At 44.5% G+C, this 21,655-nt stretch overlaps 2 protein-coding genes across 2 annotated transcripts; one reads left to right on the forward strand and one right to left on the reverse strand.

The window, feature by feature from the left end:
- Positions 1 to 1,095: 1,095 nt before the first annotated feature.
- Positions 1,096 to 2,978, reverse strand: LRRC10 (leucine rich repeat containing 10). The gene has a single exon (XM_071745254.1). The coding sequence runs from the start codon at positions 2,900 to 2,902 to the stop codon at positions 2,066 to 2,068; it is 837 nt and encodes a 278-aa protein (XP_071601355.1). The 5' UTR covers positions 2,903 to 2,978; the 3' UTR covers positions 1,096 to 2,065.
- Positions 2,979 to 7,472: 4,494 nt separating this feature from the next.
- Positions 7,473 to 19,007, forward strand: LOC139806682 (cathepsin E-A-like). The gene is made up of 9 exons (XM_071766674.1): positions 7,473 to 7,546; positions 7,738 to 7,915; positions 11,593 to 11,710; positions 12,160 to 12,278; positions 12,696 to 12,895; positions 13,489 to 13,611; positions 14,309 to 14,453; positions 16,874 to 16,972; positions 17,065 to 19,007. Exons 1-9 carry the CDS (start codon positions 7,491 to 7,493, stop codon positions 17,242 to 17,244), a joined length of 1,218 nt encoding a protein of 405 aa, XP_071622775.1. The 5' UTR covers positions 7,473 to 7,490; the 3' UTR covers positions 17,245 to 19,007.
- Positions 19,008 to 21,655: the final 2,648 nt, after the last annotated feature.

Raw genomic sequence — 21,655 nt, forward strand, 5'->3', positions numbered from 1 at the left:
GGAGTTCTGAGAGGGAGTGAGAGGAGGATGCAGTGTGGGAGAGGTACCAGCATCCTGGACCAAATAGTCTGTATTTGTAAAATGCTGAGCTTGGGCTGCCTTCACACACACTGACAGCAGAGGGCAGGTAGTGTAAAATGCCAAACTGCATTGCATGCCCTTTTTTGTTTTTTTCCCTTTCATACATCTTGTTGCCTGCCTTAGGTTCTCTTCCCTTATTCCTGTAGCTGTGGCAAAGGCAATGTTTCTTAACTGGGCCAGTTTATGCTCGGGTCCCAAGGAATTCCCTGATGGCTGCAGCAGCCTTAGCACAGATTCTCGATGACTGTAAGCAGAGGCAAGAGGAGGGGCCCTGCTCCCATGGGAGCCCTTCCAGAGGTGCTGGCAGAGTGCTGGGACCCTTCCAGCACCTGCAAGTGTAATGCAGCATCTTGGCAAAGAGCAGGGAAAGTCTGCTAAATCAGGAAGATGTACTGGAAATCAAGAAAATACCTGGGCAAGCATTTTTCTCTCGTAGATTCCCTGGAGGGAAGAGAATCTGCATAGAGAACACTCCAAACTTTCAAAACAGACTCATGTTCTCCAAAAGTTACCATCCTGTGTGTTAAGTGAGCCATTGACAAGTGAATCCCCCTCAGATAAATGAAGTACCAGGGCAGTTCCGTAGGTTATAGAACATGGAACTGGCATATTAAAAGAGCTCAAAGCTCTTTTCCTGCTGAATAATTTTGCTTTGCTGGAAGAAATAATTTTTTGGAACAAGTTTAGATAAACATTTTGAAAGGTGAATTCCAAAGAAGGCTGGGTAATGAGGTGAGATACTAGTACACTTTATTTAATGACTAGTGAGCACACTACATGGGTGCCAACCAGATCCAAATCCAGACTGCAATTAACAAGACAGTAAGTGCTAGTAGAATCTAGATATTTCCAGATAATTTTAAAGAATTTAAATGATATGAAGCTATCACAAACTGGCATTGGATCAAACCTTTTTTAGGAGGCCAGCTGCTGCTTCTGCAGTCTGGGCTGATGAGACTGGTGGTGCCACCGATGAGTGAGGCAGGGAGGGAAAGCACCACCAAGGACACCCCAGCCTTTTCAAAGAAATGTATTTTTAAAAACTCAAAAACCCGATTGATGGAATCAAAAGCAAAAAATGTCATTTAACCCAATATCTGAGCTACACAATTAAAGCAAAACATACTTGAGTTAGTTCAGCACATCTCCAAGGGAGTCTGAAACAGTCTGAGTTGCAAGCTGATGAAACACCCAGCTGAAGTCAACCAACTGAAGCTTGTCTCTGCTTCAAGTTGAGTGGTCTGTACAGGCAGGCTCCCAGCCCTGGGTTTTATTTGTGCAGGTTTGCTTTTGCAGCTCTTTGTGGTTTTTTCCATTTTAGTCAGGCTTTTATTTTCTTTGCTGAGGCATGAAAACTTGGTGGGTACAGTTGCCTGTACAGGCAGCGTTGCTGGCTTGATAAAAGCAATGTATGTGCTGTTTTCTTGATAGTGCAGCCAGGTCTCTGCTACAACTTCCCACACAGCAGGCAGGGAAGTCTTCAAGCTGTTGCTGCCGCATTTCAGAGAAGACATATGAGTTGAAAGTTGTGGGTTACTGTAGAGCTGTGACTTCCAGCAGCGGTCATCACCTTAAAGAGTGGCTTCCAGCTGAGTTCTGACACCTCAGCAAGGTGAAAGGGAGACTAGTGAGCTCATGGGCCTCCCATGTGTGAAAAACTGCAAGTCCTCATGTGCTCTGTGCAATCCACTCATGGAAAACATCTGAACTGTGTCTTCATCTCTACTGCAAACTCCTTGAGTGGTCCCCGCATGGGAGGAAAGGGAAAGGAAGTCTCCTCTTTAGAGAGTGCTGGGTGCTGTGCAGAAGAGGTGTCTACAGGAGAGTTTTGCTGTCACCTGTGTTGAAACTGGTGCACCTACTCCTGAAGACCTGCCAGGCAGCACGGTGCTCCCAAACACCATCGAGCGAGGGAGAGGTAGAGGCTGGGCAGCGACTGTGGGCACACGGTGCCTTTGCTGGCATGGCCAGCTGAGCATCAGCATCAGCAGGGCTCGACCTCTGGCTCAGGCTTGGCAGCAGGAGGTAGTGATGGTTTCTCATCAAACATCATTTCTACCACCGCCCCGGATCTCTTGCGGGGTTCAGGGCTCTCCTCCGACCACCTTCCTACCCGGCGCACCCCTTTGGCCACTTTGGGTGCGTTTCGGCAGGGGTTGTGGTTGTAGATCACCAGCTTCAGTCCCGGGAGATGAGCCAGGCTGGGAAAGAACCAGATGGAGTTGTGATCCACGTCGATCACCTCCAGAAAAGGCATGTCCAGGAGCACAGGGGGGAACTCGGACAGGAGGTTGCCCGACAGCCAGATGGTGCGGAGCTCCCGCAGGCACCGCAGCTGCGGGGGGAGCGTGCGCAGGGCGTTGGAGCCAGCGTGCAAAGTCTTGAGCAGCCTGAGCTCACACACCACCTCAGGCAGGAACTGCAGGCAATTGGACTCGATCCAGAGGGTCTTGAGGTTCTGCAGGAACCGGAGCTCGAGGGGCAGGCTGCAGAGCTTGTTGTTGCCCAGGTAGAGAATGCACAGCTGCTTCAGTGTGCACACGACCAGGGGCAGCGCTTTGAAGTTGTTGAAGTCCAGGGCGAGGATCTGCAGGTTTTGCAGCTGCTCCAGCTCTGGGGGCAGATAGTTCAGGTTGTTATCGCTCAGGTACAGTTTGACCAATTCCCTAAAAGAGCAAATGTGCAGAGGCAGATGCCTCAGCTGCCGGCTGCTCAGATCCACCATTTTATCCACTGGCATCTCTTCTAGGTCTTCCAGGAGGTACTTCTGGCACTCATTTGAGGGCACAAAAGCAAGTATGGCTTTTAGACTGTTGCCCATCCCAGGACTTGCTCTGGGGACTGCAAGTGACAGGGACTCACCTTGGTCTTCTGCTGTGCACTGACCTGCTGGTAACTCTGTCTGCCCAATATAAGGCACTGTTTACATGGCACCAAACGTTAATCTCAAGGGCCCTGGAATGTTTCTGATAACTGGATGAGTGTTCGGTGACTGGGATTACAGACAGGACAATTTAGAGCACAGCTCTCCTCTCACCCACACTCCTCCCTCTTGCTCTCACCCCACTGCACTTCCCACCAAGAAAACATTCCTTCTTGACTCTTCCTGCACACTACAAATATTCTCCCATTTTGTCCCAAACTGTCACCCAGAGCTAGAGTCCACCACCTCTCACTCCAGTCTATCCTGCTGGTACTGGCTACGAGGATTGGCTCAGGGAAGTAAACACTACAGATGACCACATTTTAAACTCAGACATTCGGCTTTCTTGAATCTTTCAGCAGAAATGTCAGATATAATCAAATTTTTCTTTAAAATATGTGTCAGGACATGACTGACTTTCCAAACAAGTGGCATTTGCTTTGCAAGGTGCCAAATACATAACTTCAGATTGTAACTTGCCACCCAGTACCCATCTTAAACCTTTTACACTTGGCAAACTGCTATCTGGAGCTGTTTTACTAATTTATGTTCTTAATTTAATTGGTGTTTACTATAGCCTCTGGCACTCTTGACTATGTAGGGCTTTTTCTATTACATTACATTTTGCTCCTTGTCTGAATCCCAGTTTAATAACCTTTAATAAGCTTTATCACAACTTGCCAGGGCTCCTGACTGTGCTACTGCAGTTCCTGTGTCCACACCAAAAGCTGGCAAGAGACTGCCATGGATTTAATTCTGTCAAGATGCTCACTTGTTATCAGACTGAGGTAAATATGATGCTAACAGACATGACTGCTTAGATGTGCCAGTGTGAGCTGTTTCCCTTCTCTCAGCAAGACCCTTTGCTATTCAGGTCAGTAGTTCCTCTGATTTTTAGGAGGAGCCTTCCCACATGCAGGCACCTCTAAATACTTTGACTTCTTGAGCTGCTGCTGGTTTCAGCTTTCTTGGAGATTCTTCCACCTGTGACTTGGCCATGGTTCTACCATGTTCTCTGGGTCTGAAAGCTGGCAGAGTGTTTTAAGGTGAAATAGGCTTCCCAGAAGCTGGCTCTCTACTTTGATATGTATGGCACATTTCTGTTACTTTCCATGTTTACCATAATTAAGGGAGGATACTTCCTTCAAACAGTGTGCAGTGAGTTTCTGGGCATTAGGTGATACACAATGAAAATACGTGACTGCTGGGAGCCACATATTCTTGGAAAAACAAAAGTCAGAAGGAACAGAAGATTGAGAAAAATGCAGCGTCAAACAGTTAAGGTGGTTTCGAGATCTCCAGGCAAATCTGCTCTTACTATCACTTTCAAATGTAAAGCAGCTCTTGACTGTAAGTTGCTTACACGACTTTCCCCTGCAAGATGAGTGTCCCTGACATGCAGCAGCGATGGTACGAGGGATGCATGGAGTGTTTGCTAGGGGAGAAGACCAACAGACAGGGAATCTGTGGACCAGAATTGCATCAGAATGGAGAACAAATATTGTTACTTGAGTGTCATAAAATAGCTTTTGGACAAAGAAGGTGGGCAGAGTATTAAGCTCAGAGAACAAAGGTACATTACAGTTGTCTGTGGCTGTGCTATGGAAGAGTGGCACTGAAAGTACCCCCTCTGATGACAGGAGGTGGGACGTGCTGTGCATAGCATGCTGGTAGTAAGAGACTGTTTGCAGTGAAGGAGCATCTCAGAACAGCCCTTTCTTTACTATCCACTTCTTTACTGCTCAAGTAGGTGCCCTGCCAGAGGACCGCTATGGGGCACGCATAATTTCTGGGTTTCACAGGGCATCTTTTCCAAGCAGTTACCCTGCTTGGCATGTGATCTGATTTCTAAGAAAATACTCCCATGTCTCTAAGCAGGTTTTTGGTACTTTTTGCCATTTCTGAGAAGCTGTGGCATCTTCTAAAGGCAAGGCTGCCCACCCGGTTAAGGCACAAATGCATTTCGCATAAATAATAATGAATCCACTTCAAAGACGTGCCCCTTAGACAAATCCCTTCAGATCATAGATCGGATGTCCTGCAATAACATAAAAGCCTAGGTAAGAGTATAGTAATAGTAAAGTTTATGTACATTTTAGCAATCCGTGTGTAGAGAAATAACATGTCTATGGATACTTATTTGTATGTTTTCCCTACTTAAAGTGTTTCTGCTTAACCTAACTTCTAAGCTGCCAGCATCTGTTTCTTAGAGATCCTCTGCATTGCAGTTTAATGATTATTCCAGCTTATCAAAAAAAGTCACAATGACCTTTTGTTGCTGCATTTTGTACCTCTGTTGGCTCAGTGAACATCTGCTTGGAACACAGTATGAGATCAGAGTATTTGGGAATAAATGACCTTTGTGTGGTGGGGTAATAATGGGCTACATTTGCAATAAAAGTAGCAATCTTGAGTCTTCTGAGATTCAGCAAAGGCATTTCCCTCAGTAGACCTAGGGTGTTGTCTTAGAAGCCACTTTATGTCTTCAAAGTTATCCTGATACCCTCCAACATGTGCATTTATGATTTCCGAGAAGCATTTGTGGCATTTGAGGAAAAGTCCAAGTGATAAAGGCTCAGCACAGACACTGTCCTGCTTTTGTCAAAACAAGGCTGCCATACCAAAGGGCATGACATCTGCTCTGCTATGCATCAAGTGGTGTGTATACGCTCCCTGAGAAATGCCTTTGCTTTCTGAAAGCTCACAAGTGACCACATCTATTGCTCACCACTCTCCTTTCCAGCACTCAAGTCCTGCAGCTTGGCTGGGATGGCTACAAGGCAGAAAACGTGGTTGTTTGCTGAGAACACATGTAAAGCCTCTGAGTCCAGAAGAAACAGGGAACACTGCTAAAAGCTGGGCAATTAAAAAAAAAAAAACAATAAAATGAATTATTCCTTCACTCTTTGAGGTATCTTTTTTTAAAATAAAATATCAGAATAGAGATACTGGTGTTTATCCAGATCCAAAGCTGTGCAGGCAGCTGTGCAACAACACCTGGCTCAGCCTTTGCTGAGAGCAGGCTGCGTAAGCCTCATTTGGAGGTAAGTTTGAAGAACCAAAGCACATATTTCAGAATCCAGGGGACTAATGAAGAGGCCACTAAAATGGTTGATTTCAAGCCTCTAATGCCCCTCCTCAATCATCCTGACTCAGCAGAAGAGGAGGAGGCTTCAAGTAATAGTTTTGAGAATGTCCTTAGCATATGCTCATGATTGTTTGCATTACATCTAGCTAAAGTTGTGACAGGTGTTTAGTCCCTTTCTTCACCCACAAATGCTGCACATTTGGTTTCTTATGTTGTTTTTTCTTAACTGAAGCATTGCCACTGAAGTGGATAATGAGTTCTCCTCCTCCATGTTCTCAGCATTCATTCTTTGCTACACACTGTCACACATCTGCTCTCTTTTGCAGAGATTACTTAGTACCAGTTCACCTTCACATGGCAAGCAGTCTATTTTAAATAAGTGATGTATGGGAATAATCATTACTGCTCTTTTCCTAGCGTCATAGCACAGTCTTTAAAAAAAAATGGCTGGCTGATAATTCAAATTTATCCTTAATGTATGCTAGGCTGCAGTATGTAATTGCTCACCATGCTTTCTCATACAGAGGAAAGATTTGAAAAGTCTCATAAGTAGACTGCAGACTCAGTGCCGAGCTTCCTCCCAGGCAGATAATGGGTTTGGGTTTGCTTTCTGTCAGATCAGTTTCTTTTTTTGACACCATTATTTTTCTGCCAGCTTGACTTGAACCCAAATGTCAGGCAAGGGTGGGAACTGCTAACCTAAGGAAACTCACAGGAAAATAAATCCAAGGGAGAACTTCCACATGTCTTGCTGAAACATGTACAAAACCACTGGCTGTTTGTTGCTGTATGTTGCAGCTTGTTGTGCTTTTTAATTTAAAGACACTTTTTTTTGGAGGGGCAATAGCATTTGCATTTAGATCAGACTTGTCCTATAAATGGGAAAATGAACTTCAGTTGTTAGGGGATGACTTGTCACAACTGTCTCAAATGTGTCTCTGCTCAGCCCTGCTGAAACATCTCTGTGTAAAATTGGAATGGTTAAACATGCTATGCTCTTTCTCTGTGCTGGGCACTTCTGAGCCATCTGTCACTGATGAAAGCTTGAAAAGCAGCTTATCCAGAGGGAACCAGGCAAGACCTTGGAGTGCCTCATCCTTCCCAAGGAGTCAAATTCATCCCATTTATTATATTTATATAAAAGTCATTAAGGATTTTTAAGTAAAATGTCTATTTGGTCTACACTGTGCCCTGTTTATCTGTGCCTCAGTAGCTTCACCAGACACCAATATTTGCACAATCCAGCGGTTACTCTGAGAGCAAATTAATTGGTTTTCTGCCAAAGCACTGACCTCCTGTGATTGACTGACCTGGCGAATGGCCCTCTGCTGACAAGAGGGTATAAAAAAGGGACTTCTGAGTAAATGAGTGTTGTTGGACTTGGAACTGGTTGGAGCCATGAGGGTGATACTATTGGCTGTGGTTTACATCCCATTCACTGTGGCCATGGAACGGTAAGCATAGGTATCTAGCTTTGCTGGTCCCTGTCTCTACTGGCTTCCTAGGGTAACCCATGCTTGCTGATACCTAAAGTCTCAGAAAAGAAACAACTTTTTTTTTTTTTTTTTTTTTTTAAAAAAAGAATATGTGAGAATTCTAGAAGGGAGATCTAGTTAATTTTTGTGTGTTTATTCTGTTTGCATAGAATCCCTCTCATTCGATTCAAATCTATCAAGAAACAGCTGAAGGAAAAGGGAGAATTAGAGGAATTCTGGAGGGATCACCACCCTGATGTTTTTGCACGGAGGTATCTGCATTGCTTCCCTGCAGATATTGCTTTATCAGTAGGAACAGCTTCAGAAAGGCTGTATGATTACATGAATGTAAGTACAGTTTTTCTAATGCAGTCATAAGGACTTGTTGCTTTCTTGAAGGCAGATTTTTTTTCCCAGCACATTTGAAAATTAGTCTCTCAACTAAATTCGAGGGCTTCAGGTGGCTCATTGCTTTATGTTATAAATACTAGATCATAAATAGATTGGTTTACCTGTCTACAAAATAAAGTAAGTATGGATATAGGTTATCATGGGTAGGACCCGGGTAGAAAGTTGATGTAATCTAGCAGCGGTAGTCCTGTAACACATTTTATTTTTGTACAGATATGTATTGGACTAGGTTGGGTCAAAGAAGAGGTGAGATGTTTGCCTGTATCAATCTTGGTTCAAGATTGGATTTTAAGCAGCAGAATTTGATTTCTTCATCTAGCTATATTCTATTTACCAGAACCTTGGATGTTTGCATCAAATCTCGTATATTTGATCATATTTGATCACTGTGTGATGTGCTATCCCACAATGATAGCAAAAACTCAAGTAGAGATTTTCTTTTTCTTCTTTTATCTCCTGAGCTTAATGTCTATTGAATACTTCAGTCTGACCTGGGTCTCATGATATCCTGTCTGAACTTACCCTGTAAACTCAGAAAGGAAAAAATACAAGTTTCATTGAATGTCAAATAGGCAAGTCAACAGGTCAACCACTTTGTAAACTGTCTTTCCGGGGTTTAGCATTTTGTCCATTTGGCTGGCCTCTGTTTTCTATTTTACTCACTTCTTCTGAGGCTGCATCTGAACAGGGAAGGGAAAGCCAAATTAATTCAGCAAGAACTTCCTGACACTTGAGGGCTGTAAAAGACACTGTCAAGAGGAGCTTGAGATACTGTGAAGAAGAACAAAGGAGATTGAAAAAATTCAGCCTGCTGTCCTCTCAAAAAGGGGATAAATATCAAAGTCATAAAGCAAAGCCCACTTCCCCAGCACATCCAGCTGGCATCAGGAACAGTTTTATGGGGGTTTCAGTGTGGTGTGTTCGACAGGGTTTTTTGGTCTTGTTTTGTTTGGTTTTTTTCTTTTCTGACCCACATGAATTAGAGCTGCCTCACTTTATAAATTCATTAATAATGTTTTGTTTAATATGGGAAGGAATAAAATCCTGCTGTAGAGGTGGATATTCTCTTTAAAAGGGTGTTTGTTTTCCTTTTCTTGATCCTCTCATTCAGACCGTAAACTGTGGGGCCAGAAACTATATTCAGTGTATTAATTAGCAAGTATGCACTTGAAGATACATATTTAAATACTTGTATTGCTACAAAAGGCTTGGCACTGGGTAATGCTTTTCTATCTGAGTTTGAATTCCAGAAATGCCTTTTCCTAAAAATAGGCCTCTTAACACTGAAGTGCTCTGCCAGGACCTGATAGGGGCACTTAGACACTTGCATTTGGGACGTGGATAAACACTTTGCTCCAGCATTCATGTGTTCACAGATTATCTCTAGCTTCAGTTGGTATCTAAAGATGGTCAGTCATTTTTTTATCCACTGGATGAACTTTGTAGAGTACATCAGACACAGTCCCTGCAACAGAATTTGATTTTTAACCCGCTAATAGCTTCTCATTACAAAGCAAAGAGCCAGTTGTGACAGCAGTTGTGCTGTGCCCTCTGATGCTGTTAGAGGTTGGTCGTGCAGTCTTTCCATCACTGATGTGAAATCACTGATTGTGGAGAATGGAGGTAAATTCAATTGGCATCCACCCACTAGTGTTGTTCAGTGTTTGTTCAGAGCTCTCAGTGTTTGGGACAGTTCTGCTTCATGTCTTTATCAATGATATGGACAAGGGGACTGAGTGCACCCTTGTTTAAGTTTGCAGATCACACCAAGTTTAGCAGGAGTGTTGATCTACTTGAGGGCAGAAAGGCTCTACAGAGGGACCTGGACAGGCTGGATTCATAAAATCATAGAATGGCTTCATCTGGAAAGGATCTGAAAGATCATCTCGTTCCAGACACCTTGCATGGGCCTCCCACTAGATCAGGTTGCTCAAAGCCCCATCCTACCTGGCCCTGAACACTCCCAGGGAGGTTGATCCCTGGACACCCTGTGCTAGTGTCTCACCACCCTCAAACTAAAGGATTTCTTCCTCATGTCTAACCTAAATCTAGTCTCTTCCAGCTTAAAACCTTTACCCCTTGTCCTATCACTACATGCCCTTGAAAAAGCCTCTCCACATCTTTCTTGTAGGCTTCCTTCAGGTACTGGAAGGCTGCTCTAAGGTCTCTCCAGAGCCTTCTCTTCTCCTAGCTGAACAACTACAACTCTCTCAACCTGTCCTCATAGAAGAGCTGCTCCAGCCCTCTTATCATCTTCATGGCCCTGCTCTGGACTCAATCCAACACCTCCATGCCCTTAATGTGTTGGGGGCTCCAGGACTGGACACAGCACTCCAGGTGGGGTCTCACATGAGTAGAGGGACAGAATCACCTCCCTGGACCTGCTGGCCATGTTTCTTTTGATGCAGCCCAGGATATAGATGGATTTCTGGGCTGCGAGTGCACATTGCTGGCTCATGTTGGGTTATGTTTCCCCTTTTCTAGTCAGTGGGAACTTCAGCAGACTGCTGTGACTTCTCAAATATGATGGACTGACGGGCTAAGGCCAATTGTATGAGGCTCAATATACATGATCTGGGTCCTGCTTGTGGGTCAAAACAACCCCTTGCAATGCTAGAGGCTTGGGGAAGAGTGGCTGGAAAGCTGCCCCACAAAGAAAGACCTGGGGGTGTTGATCTCCAGCTGGCTCAACATGACACAGCAGTGTGCCCAGGTGACCAAGAAAACCAACAGCATCCTGGCCTGCATTAGAAATAGTGGGGCCAGCAGGGATGGGGACATAATTGTTCCCCTGTATTTGGCACTGGTGAGACCACACCTTGAGTACTGTGTTCAGTTCTGGGCCCCTCACTTCAAGAAGGACATTGAGGTGCTGGAGCAGGTCCAGAGAAGGGCAACCAAGCTGTTGAAGGCTCCGTAACGTAAGTCTTACAAAGAGTGTTTGAGGGAACTGTTTAGTCTGGAGAAAAGGAAGTTCAGAAAAGCCCTAATCACCCTCTGCACCTACCTGAAAAGAGGTTGTAGTGAGGGGGGGGGGGCTGGTCTCTTCTCTCAGGTAAACAAGCATCAAGAGGAAACAGCCTCAAGTTGTGCCAGGGGAGGTTTAGATTGGATATTAGGAAAAATATATTTGCTGAAAGGGTTGTCAAGCACTGGAACAGGCTGCCCAGGGAAGTTGTTGAATCACTATCCCCAGAGGTATTTAAAAGATATGTAGATATGATGCTCAGGGACATGGTTTAGTGGTGGACTAGCTTCAGTAGGGAGCTGCCTGAAAGCCTACTGGCTTTCATGAGGCATGTGAGAGCTTCATCCTGGAGCTGACATTGCCACGACTGAAACTGGTGCAAGAGGGCTCATTAATTCCATAGGGAATCTGACTAAGCATTTGCTTAAAAGGCTTTAAAAATGTTACTCTGTTAAGTATGAATCTGGATTGAAAGCTGCCACCTTCATCCACTCACGGAGCCAGACAAATGCCATGCATTTACATGTAGATGAAACTGGAGAAAAAACCCTGAGAAAGTGTTGCATGGTACTCTCAAGTCTAATTTTCCTTCAGGAATATCTCACTGGGAGGCAAGTTGGGGCTGACCAGGTCATTCCTCCCCCAGGCACAGTACTACGGAGTTGTGAGTGTTGGCACCCCCCCGCAGAGGTTCACCGTTGTGTTTGACACTGGCTCCTCCAATTTTTGGGTCCCTTCTGCATATTGCATCAGCGAAGCTTGCCGTAAGAAACATTGCCCTCCCTTAATGCTCCCCGGGTCTCAGGTACTTCAGCCATTTTTATCCTTTCCCAAGGAGCTCTCCTTCAGCAGGGATTTGGGCAGGGAGGATTTGGAGCACACCCAAGGGCAGGTGCTGGCTTGCAGCTGCCAAACGTGCCTCTGCACCACAGGATGCCTGATGTAAGAGGAATGAAAACAAATATGGGAGAGCTACAGATAGAAGCAAAATGCCCATGCTGCTTTTGATTTGCCTTTAAAATCCAAAATAACCTGTGAGGTATGGAAAAACAGTGGTGCCTGTGAAGGAACATGCATCTCCGCTGATGCCTTCCTCATAAAGACAAGTAAAAAAATCTGTTTTCCCTACATCTCAGCTATTTCTGTACTGAGGAGGAGGTGCAGTGCCAAGACCTCCTCCCCTCAATCCACGTGTGTAATCTGTTTTGTGTAGGAGTGCACCAGAAATTTAAGTCCTTTCTGTCGGATTCGTATGAGCATGGAGGGGAAGCTTTCTCCTTGCAGTATGGCTCAGGACATCTTCTGGGCATTGCTGGCAAAGACACCCTGCAGGTGAGCCTCCACCTAAAATAGGTGTTAGCTTCCAGGCCAACCATTTTTGGGGCAGTTCAGATATGGGCCTTGCCCTGGAAGACACAGTTCAGGCAAGGGCAGGGTGAGGTCCCATCAAGCTGGGTGCTGAGAGGTGTAGGTACAGATATGGCTTTGGGCTACCCAGAGAAATTCCTAAGATTTTGCTTTTCTGCTTCTCCTTGGGTTCTGTCCCGGGTTTATGAAGAAAAATCCACAGAACTATGATAGCAAAAGGAATCAGCGCAGCCTACCCACCAAATGGGCACCTGCTATGCTGATGGAAGTCAGAGAAGGATATCCAGGCTTTATAAACCAAATTAGTACACCAATATGGACCTGAAATGTGGATAATTTGTTGTAACTGATAGTGTCTTTCCTTGCATTTGTACCAAACAGATAAGTAACATCTCCATCAAGGGACAGGACTTTGGAGAGTCAGTGTTTGAGCCTGGAATAACCTTTGCCCTTGCCCACTTTGATGGTGTGCTGGGTTTGGGCTACCCCTCCCTAGCAGTGGGAAATGCTCTGCCTGTGTTTGACAGCATCATGAACCAGCAGCTCGTAGAGGAGCCAGTCTTCTCTTTCTATCTGAAAAGGTCAGTTTTTAAAACAATATAACCAAAAAAGATGCAAATCTATTTTAATTGTTGAGACAGCCATGCAGCCATATAAAACTTCAATTCTTGAAAATTTATTTCCCCTTTTTAAATTTTTTTTTTCCAATTTGACACTTAAAAATATGGAGTGAAAAGGAAAAATATGCAGGAGAACACCATGAATTTTTTGAAAGAGTGTTATTCTCATTGCAGCTGGTCATAAACTAAAGAAAAGCTCCCAGCTCAGACTCACTGTATCTGAGTTGCCAGATGTTTTCCTCTGGCCAGTGGAGATTAACAAAAATGCTTGCTGTATGCAAATCCACCAATTTATTGAGTGTTTTTTTCTGAGGTGAGGACAGGAACTGGCTCAGCTGGCTCTCAGCCCTTGGCATCTTACAGCATGTCTTCTCAGAGGCTGTTTGGAGCCTTTGAGTTGGGACATATGCAGTTATAATCTAGAAATCATAGCTTTCAGCCATCCACATCTGAACTTAGAAAGGGACATGGTTTGCCTTTTGCTTTTTAAGTGTGATCTCATTGGATGTGCTGGCACACTCCCATGACTCTGTTAACCTGTCTTCTGTTTTCAGAGGAGATGACACGGAGAATGGTGGTGAGTTGATTCTGGGGGGCATAGACCATTCCCGCTACAAAGGTTCAATCCACTGGGTTCCAGTCACTGACAAAAGCTACTGGCAAATACACCTGAACAAGTATGTATGTATGTATGTATGTATGTATGAAATACTTGGTGGAATCCACCTCCTTGGGTGAAACCCTCAGAGACATGAAAAAAATTAGCAATACAGATGCCGGAGGTCTTGGCCCAAGTGTTTTACCCTTGTACCTCCCAAAGAGGGTGTTCATCAGGATGAGACAAGTTTATTGGCTCTATATCTGCTGTGACATTGGTATCAGGGTTCTGGGAGAGCGTATTATTCCTTTTTAATATTATACACCAGCGATCAAGTTGATTCTTGGTGGACTATTCAGTTAAGAGATTATGACATCCAGAAACCGAATTCAGCTGCTCCCACCTTTCCTGTTAACCTCTTACCTAACCTCTTAACTTTGTCAAAGGAATCAGTGCCCCTTCAGTCCTTCTCCTGCTGCACAAATAGATGAGAACTCATAATTGTGGGTGAGAACAAATTCAGTGGTAGGCAATAAATTATTAGGGCTGTAGGAGTCTTAAGAGGTGAAAGTGGGTCCACAAATGAGAAGTCTCCCTCATGCTGTTTCCTTTTATTATTTTCTTGTCTTTTAAAGACATTCTTCTTCAGACTGGGAAAGCTTATTATCTAGTTTTAACTTCAGACAGTAGTCTAGTACTTTAGCTGGCAATACTATGCTTCTTCAGTAACAGTGCATGTGCCATTTTCCTAAAGATGCTTTGTTTTTCACTCACAGCATAAAGATCCAGGGGCAGGTGGCATTTTGCTCCCATGGCTGCGAAGCCATCGTTGACTCAGGCACTTCTCTTATCACTGGCCCCTCTTTGCAAATCAGGCGATTACAGGAGTATATTGGGGCAAGCCCATCACATACTGGAGAGGTAAGAACTATAAAGCCAGAAAACAGCGAGACAGGAAGGGAAACTTGTATTTGGTGCAAAAAACTTAAAGGTCTCAGTGAAAGCCTTGCTTCTAGCATGGCATGGACCTCAGAGCCATGCTGGTTTTGATCTGTCTGCCTTGCTGCTCCATCCCTCCCCCTGAATATCCTCTCCCATATTCATCAGTTCTGGTGTGTAAGGAAATAGCAGGGGCACCAGTTTGAGGAACTGATCTGTACTCTACATCAGAAATAATTTTCTTTTGGAAAATCAGAGGAATTTCAAAGACATGAATGTATATGATGTAACCATCATCTTATGGGGTTTAGTGCTGATGGCCAACCCTGTTAGCATGAAATGGACAGGGAGAGACACTGTAACTGCAGCCCCACAGTGACTCCACTGACAGGACTTCTCACTGTCAGCTTTCAGCAGAGAAGGCAGTGTCATGCTGGGGCTCCTGGGAGGGATGCTCATTTGTTATGCTCCCAGTGCTGGATCCTGGCAGATGAGCTGTGGGGTGCAAGGGTGGACCTTTCCTTCTCTTATACTTCCTCCTGAACCTCATTCCTCTGTCTCCTTGCTGTTTTTCCTTTCTTTCTCGCCACCCTTTTCTGCATCCCTTTGCTAATACTCCCCCTGGATCCTCCCCATCCCTGCCTCCCATCCAAGAAGGGCCACCATCCACCTTCCCCAGCATGCCAGAACAGCCTTGATGTATCTCTTCATGGCCTCTGTGGCAACACACCTGCTGGTCTGCAGCCCCCTCTACCTCTCTGGGCATCTTACCTGAGCTGATGCTGCTCAAGGTAAGTTATCCTTTCCCACTGCCTTGCCTGCAGGATGGGTTGGGGTGACTTTTTCTCTCCCCAGCTGACAATTTTCAGACAGCTTTACTGAACCCTTGAAATATCTAAAGTGCTGAGATAACAAGCCTCGGAAGGCTAAACCCACCTGCCTTCAGGGAAAGAGCAGCTTATTGTTACTGTGCCTTATTGCTGGCCCTTGGCTGACTCCCATGGGTAATTACCACATCACTATAGCTCCTGTGCTTCACATATGCTTGCTGTTAACTTCTCAGTTGTCTTGATCCCGATGCAAAACTGCACTTGGAAGAAAGTTAAGAATGCTCTTCCCTGTGTACAGAATAAAGATCAAAGACAAAAGCAAGTTTTTAATCTCTCTCCGCTTTTAAGAGGAGGACTTGGAGCTGCACCTCTGTAACTCATGAAGCTTCTGGGGTTTTTTTCTCAATTAAACCTTAAATTTTGTTTTTATTTGTAATGTAAACAAGAAACATGTAATTGCAGTGTAAGTTTGTATTTGTGTAAGAGCACTCAGCCAGCATCTCAGATTCTGAAAAAAAGCATCCTAAAACTAAGACTTCCTATGACTGTTTTTGTGTAACCACAGGTGGGCTGAGTATATTGGCTCAAATTTAACCCAGAATAAGTAGGTGCATCCATCAGTGATTTTACCAGAATTTTTATCTCTCTCCATCAAGGATTAATCTGTTCTGGATGTCCTAGCTATGCAAATGAATTATGTCTTGCTTCTCCTATTCTACAAACCATTATACTGGCTTTTTTACCCTTGTCCTCTGTATCCCATGGTATATTTTGTTCTAATGGTATGACACCTGCTAAGTGTACACAGGTTTTAGGACTATGTTTTCATAAAGCAGATTTAACGTAACAAAAGTATGTCCTTCCTCTCAGGAAGCCTCTAAAACAATGACTTGAAACACTACAGCTTACAGCAAAGATTCCTCCAGGGCCTGGAGTATTCTGCAGTGCCATTTAACTCAGCAGTTGTTTAATGACACAACTAGCCGGGAAATTATCTTGTGTGTTACTGTAAACGAATGCATTATTTATGAAAATTAATGGCCATGCCAGAGTTTAGTCCTTCTGCTCTTTAAATTCCACTCCAGGGCCAGAGTATAAAGTACCATTTTCCTCAGTGTTTTTTTCCCCCAAAAAAATGATACAGGAGGGAGTGGGATGAGCTGCAGCTGTAGAGCATCTCCCTCCACCCACTGCCAGCCAGGGCACTGAAGGACTTTTGCTGAGCAAACTTTGCTGACAGGGGTTCACTGGGGCTCATACACTCCAGTTTGCTTCCGAGTTGTACACGGCAGAGGTCAGAGTACTCCTTCACCTTTTCTGTTTTGGGGCTCACAAAGATTTTCATCATCCCTGCATTCCACAGGAGCTTTGGTACAGTGGTCAGGGCTGTTAGGTTGGCTTGGCCCAGGAGAGCAACCAGAAAGCTGGAGGGCAGTATTGGGCCATAAGCCAGCCTGATGCCATTTCTCTGTATTAAAATCAACTATTACCTGCTGCAAAACTCCTGAATTCGAAGTGCAGTATGTAAAAAAATGCAAACCAAGCCCATCTGAATCAGTCCATCGCATACAGTTTCTTGTAGACTGCAGAAGACTGTCCAGCTTGCCTCACATAAGCTTCACGATTGGACACCATGAGTACAGGCTGACAGCAGAGCAATACATCCTGAAGGTGTGTATCTGCAGCCTCCCCACTCCCCCCTCCCCATCCCCTGAGCCAGGGATGGAGCTGGGGGCTGCAAGGACATGTGCCTTCCCTTCTAGGAGTCGATTGAAGACCAAACCTTCTGCATGAGCGGCTTTCAGGCTCTCGACATCCCCACTCGCTCTGGACCCCTCTGGATTTTAGGAGATGTCTTTATGTCTGCGTTTTACTGCATTTTTGACCGTGGGAATGACAGAGTGGGGTTTGCAAAAGCTGTTCATAGGAAGGATTACCACTGAGTCGTGCTAGCATTTATGCTGCCTTAACCCAAATGTTAGTGTAATCATCTTCAACACATGTGAAGAAAGGCTTTGGCTGACACTCTGGACCTGAATGCAGTCACATCTGGGCTTGGGGGGATCCTTGTCTCAAATCATCTAATTTGGTTCAATCTCTATATGTTTACAACTGAGACCAAATTTTTCCTGAGTAACTGATGGACATCACAGTTCTCAGGATGAAGTAAAATCAGCTCAGCACTCAGATTTGCAAAAGTGCAGGAGTGATAGAAATGCTGAACAGTGCTGGGATGATAAGACAGCAATTGGGAGTGGGTGAAACTAATCCCAATTTGGTCCAGTGTGGGTGTGCTAGTTTCCACCTCGTTTTCTGTTGTTTTCCTTTCCCTCACTATTTTTCACAGTTGGGGTTTTGTCCAATCTAGTTTCCTTTGTGCCTTTAAAATTCTTCTTGTATGAGCTTGCTCCAAACAATTTGTATAAAGAGGAATTTGACAAATGCCTGTGTGGCCACTTGTTTCCACTACTATTTCTTTCACATTATTTCTTTCTTCTGACACTGTCTCTCAAACCTGTTTTTTCCCTTGGATTCATTACTGATTGCCACTTTTTCCTCTTTTGGGTCTCCATGTTGAATGTCCATGGATTAGGTCAGGTGCTGCTATTAGCATCTGACACCTCTGCCTCTTGCCAGCCTGGGCAGCTGGGAGCAGCATCTGTTATGCAAAAGGAGATGCAAAGGGAGTGTCCCTCCATCTCATGTAAGTTATAAGACCAATGCTCCTGCACTTGATATCTACTGCTCAACCACTTCATGTCAGCAGCAACAGAGCTTCAGTGCTGGCAGGGGTGTGAAACAGTCACAGGTTAATGTGATAGTTTAACAAAAGAAGATTCGCCTGAATTACACCCATTGGAGTATTTGTTCAGGTTTCTAAAGCTGATAGAGCCTCTATACATGTGAATACAACTCACCCAAGCAACATCTGCTTTGGATTTAGCACTATTTCAGTTTCATTTCATGTTTTGTCTCAGCAGCTTCTGTGTGGTGAGGCTGGAGAGGAAGGGGAGGAGAGGGTACAACAGTGATTGTAAATCCAGGTTTCCCTGTGGCCTAGAGGGGACAGGTGGGATGTGTTGGAACTGCTTGTGTCTCTCTCTAAACCAGAAAAATGTCTGCAGCCCCAAGTAGGGCAGGGCCCTGGGGAGTTGGAGTCAGGCCCCAGGGCAGCGTGGCTGGGGCAGGGGTTGGTGGCCCCAGGGGACTCATTGCTGCTGCCTGCCTGAAAGTGCTTAACTCAGACCAAAGGCCACATCCACCACTGCCCTTTGCAGAGTCATGATCCTGGTCCTCTATATTCTGGGGTTTCAGTTGTAACACACAAAAAGTACTACAAAAGTGAGAAGATTTGCCTGTGGATCGGTCTGAAACACTGATCTTGCCTGCTGGTATGAAATACTCCCTTTATCCACTGCCTGTTTTCATGACTCTATTTGCAGCCACAATGTGTTACACATATGGTATCCAGGCTATCAACCTCTAGTGACGGGGACTCTTGCTGCCAGTTTTCTCTTTTTGCAGACAAGATTGAACTGTACAAAGTTACCATGTATTTCAGGCCAATCTTGTTTTGTTTCTTCTTTGTCCATATCACTCTTAAAGGATTGATCAACTGTAAGATAACTTACTTGTCTAGAAAATGCCATTTTTTTGGTTATAAGCCAAGACAAAAGTAATCTATAAAGCCCTATCACTCACCTAACAGCAGTGGGGTATTTTTGTTTTCTTTGCTGTGCAATGGACTTAACATAACACTCACACATTTCCATTGTTCCTAAAATATACACATATTCCTCAAACGTGAGCTTGCAGCCAGAGTTTGAGATCTGTTTTTTATAACAGAAGATTTTAAGGGTGTTGGGAAATGACCCTACACCCAGTCGTTCCCTGCACCTGCATCTGGGCTCTATGAATTCCAGCACTGAGTGTAAATGCATCCTGGAAATAGCTGGAAAGTCAGAACCTGTATGCTGGGATTAGGTCTCTCTTTGCTCTGATAGATCTCATCCTGCTCAAGATTGACACCATCTGATGGGAACAAGCTGCTGCTCTGACCTATTTGTCTATCCTATCAGTATTCTCTTTTTGATCTTTTCCATCTTTGCCAACTTCTGTAGGTCAACAGCTTTGCTGTTCCTGTTAGACATCAAGCTCTGGTAGGTCAGACCTTTACCAGAAGTACTTCTTGACAGTTCAGTACAGTCAAGGTGTCTCTGTTTTTCCAAATGCCTTTATTAGTGCTATAATTTCACATTGTTTATAATGGTGAGTGTGAACTGTAAATTGCTGAGTTTGATAAAACCATTTGCCATGTTAAGGCAAATAGTTTACTGAGAGAAATGCTTAAGAGAGCACATAATCCTAAAATGTAATTTAATACAAATCAGACCCTGCAAATACTTGCAAAAGTGAGATAACAGACTGAATTATAAGAGGAAATTTTTCTGGTAACATCCCAAGACTACCTTCCTTATGAGCAATGAACAGAATATTGTAACTAACCTGGAGCTGGCCCACTGTATGTGAATGCTGTTTGTATATTGGTTATTACACTGTGGGACTTGAGCTAATTTAACAAATGTCTATATGTCTCTATCTAACTACTGGCTACTATGTGCTACCCTTAGCCTCTGTCAAAGAATGAACACTGCTGCTGGGTGTGCTGGCAGAGTGGGTGGGAAGGGTAGCAAAATGATTGTTCTAGACATGCATTATGTCCCCATGTGTGTGTCCTAAGTAGCAGCCAGGCTGAGAAGATGATGGAAGATGCACAGAGTTGGACAGTGAGAAGATGGGAAGGCTTCTTCAGGGTTAGCAGTCCTGGGATGAAACATGCTAATGTCTGGCCTGGGGAGGATGAGCATTTTGCTCCAACAGCTCAAGTCCTGATGTATGAAGGAGGAAAGTGAGGAGGTGTGGTGGAACAGGATCCTGTGTGTGGATTTGTAGTGGGCACTTTACAGTCATCTCTAATTTCTGTCCTAAGTTCCCTTACAGACAAAAGCACAGCTCTTCAAGCTTATATATTGTGAGGAGAGAGCTAGATAATAGACCGGACTTTCTCCATAGCTGTTGAAAACTCTTCATGTACATGTGTAACTGGGAGGAGTAAAGTCAAACTCCCCCAAAATCTATATTGTTCTCCAGTCTTTAATGAAGTGTTACAGAGAAGAGCTTCAGGCTTCCAGGAAGAAGCCTGAAGTGTGGCTGTGAGTGTACCTGTGTGGCTGGAGCTTTCAGGGTATCCTTGGAACTTCTTGTACTATACATTTACCATTTGTTATAGTTAAGCTTGTTGGTAAGTGGAGTTCCTTGACAGTTGCAGATGCAATGAGACTGAGAAAACAATGAATTGAATAGTGTGGCTTCAGCTAAAAGAAGAAACAGTGAATAAGGAACCAAGAAGAAATGCTGGAGGAAAATCTTGTTTTTCTCTGTTGATGTGGGGAAGGGAAAACTGTGTGTGTCCAGCATTGTCACAGGGTGGGAGAGTTGTCTTTCCCAGGGAGTCAGCAGTCAGGATCCAATGACTGATAAGCTAGAGGATGCTGCCAGAAACTGGGTACTGCTTAGTAAAGGCCACCCAGATAATAGGACTGCTAGGCTAAGGTGCTGTTTATTTCAACGTAATTTCACTTCACTGGGGTTGGCTTACTCCAAAACTGTGATCAAATCTCACTACTCAGGTGCTGTCAGACACTGTCATCAACTCATCTCATGGTTTGAAAAAGTGCCCCCGTTGGTGTCTGGAAAACCTGTGTTTGGCTTCTCTGCATACCTGAAGCGCCCATAGTACAAGTTTTGATACCTTTTCTTTGGGCTTAGTTTCCTCAGCTTCCTAAAATGAAGGGGTACCTGTGCTTTTGTCTAGTGCCTTCAAAGGACTTGAAAGGGTGGGACTGCTCAGACCATTCCTAAACCACACCAGCAGCAGCTGGTTCCCAGACTGGAATGAAACTGGAAGCAGTAGAAGTGGGGAGGGCAGTTGATTTTTTTCCCAAATCCTACCCAGACAAGGTATATAAGTCCTGCTGTATATGACAGCCTAATGGAAGGGCTCTTTGCCTAAGCTGTTGGCCAGAGAAGAAGGAACAGGTAGGTCCATTCATTGCCTTCCCATTTCCAGAGGGTCCTGAAGACTCCCAGGAGCTACCGGTACTACCAGTTAGCCTGGTAGAGATGCTGGTTTATTATCTAGAAGTACAACATCTGAAGCAAGGGAGCTGGGTGGATGTGCTGTTCATACCTTCCACAACGCTCCCTGGATGCTGCACCCCCATCATTATCTGTTTGTGTCTCTGTTCTTCCAGGCCTCTGAGCTACCTGGTCTCTCCTCTGTCTAGGGAGATT

The sequence above is a fragment of the Heliangelus exortis genome, chromosome 1 (genome assembly GCF_036169615.1).
Source record: "Heliangelus exortis chromosome 1, bHelExo1.hap1, whole genome shotgun sequence".
In the NCBI taxonomy this organism is placed as follows: Eukaryota; Metazoa; Chordata; class Aves; order Apodiformes; family Trochilidae; genus Heliangelus; species Heliangelus exortis.

Coding starts and splice junctions, on each gene's coding strand:
- LRRC10 (XM_071745254.1), bottom strand. CDS start 2,902: ATGGGCAACAGTCTAAAAGCCATACTTGCTTTTGTGCCCTCAAATGAG.
- LOC139806682 (XM_071766674.1), top strand. CDS start 7,491: ATGAGGGTGATACTATTGGCTGTGGTTTACATCCCATTCACTGTGGCC. Junction 13,612..14,308: donor TGGCAAATACACCTGAACAA/GTATGTATGTAT, acceptor TTTCACTCACAG/CATAAAGATCCAGGGGCAGG. Junction 16,973..17,064: donor CAGAGCAATACATCCTGAAG/GTGTGTATCTGC, acceptor CTTCCCTTCTAG/GAGTCGATTGAAGACCAAAC.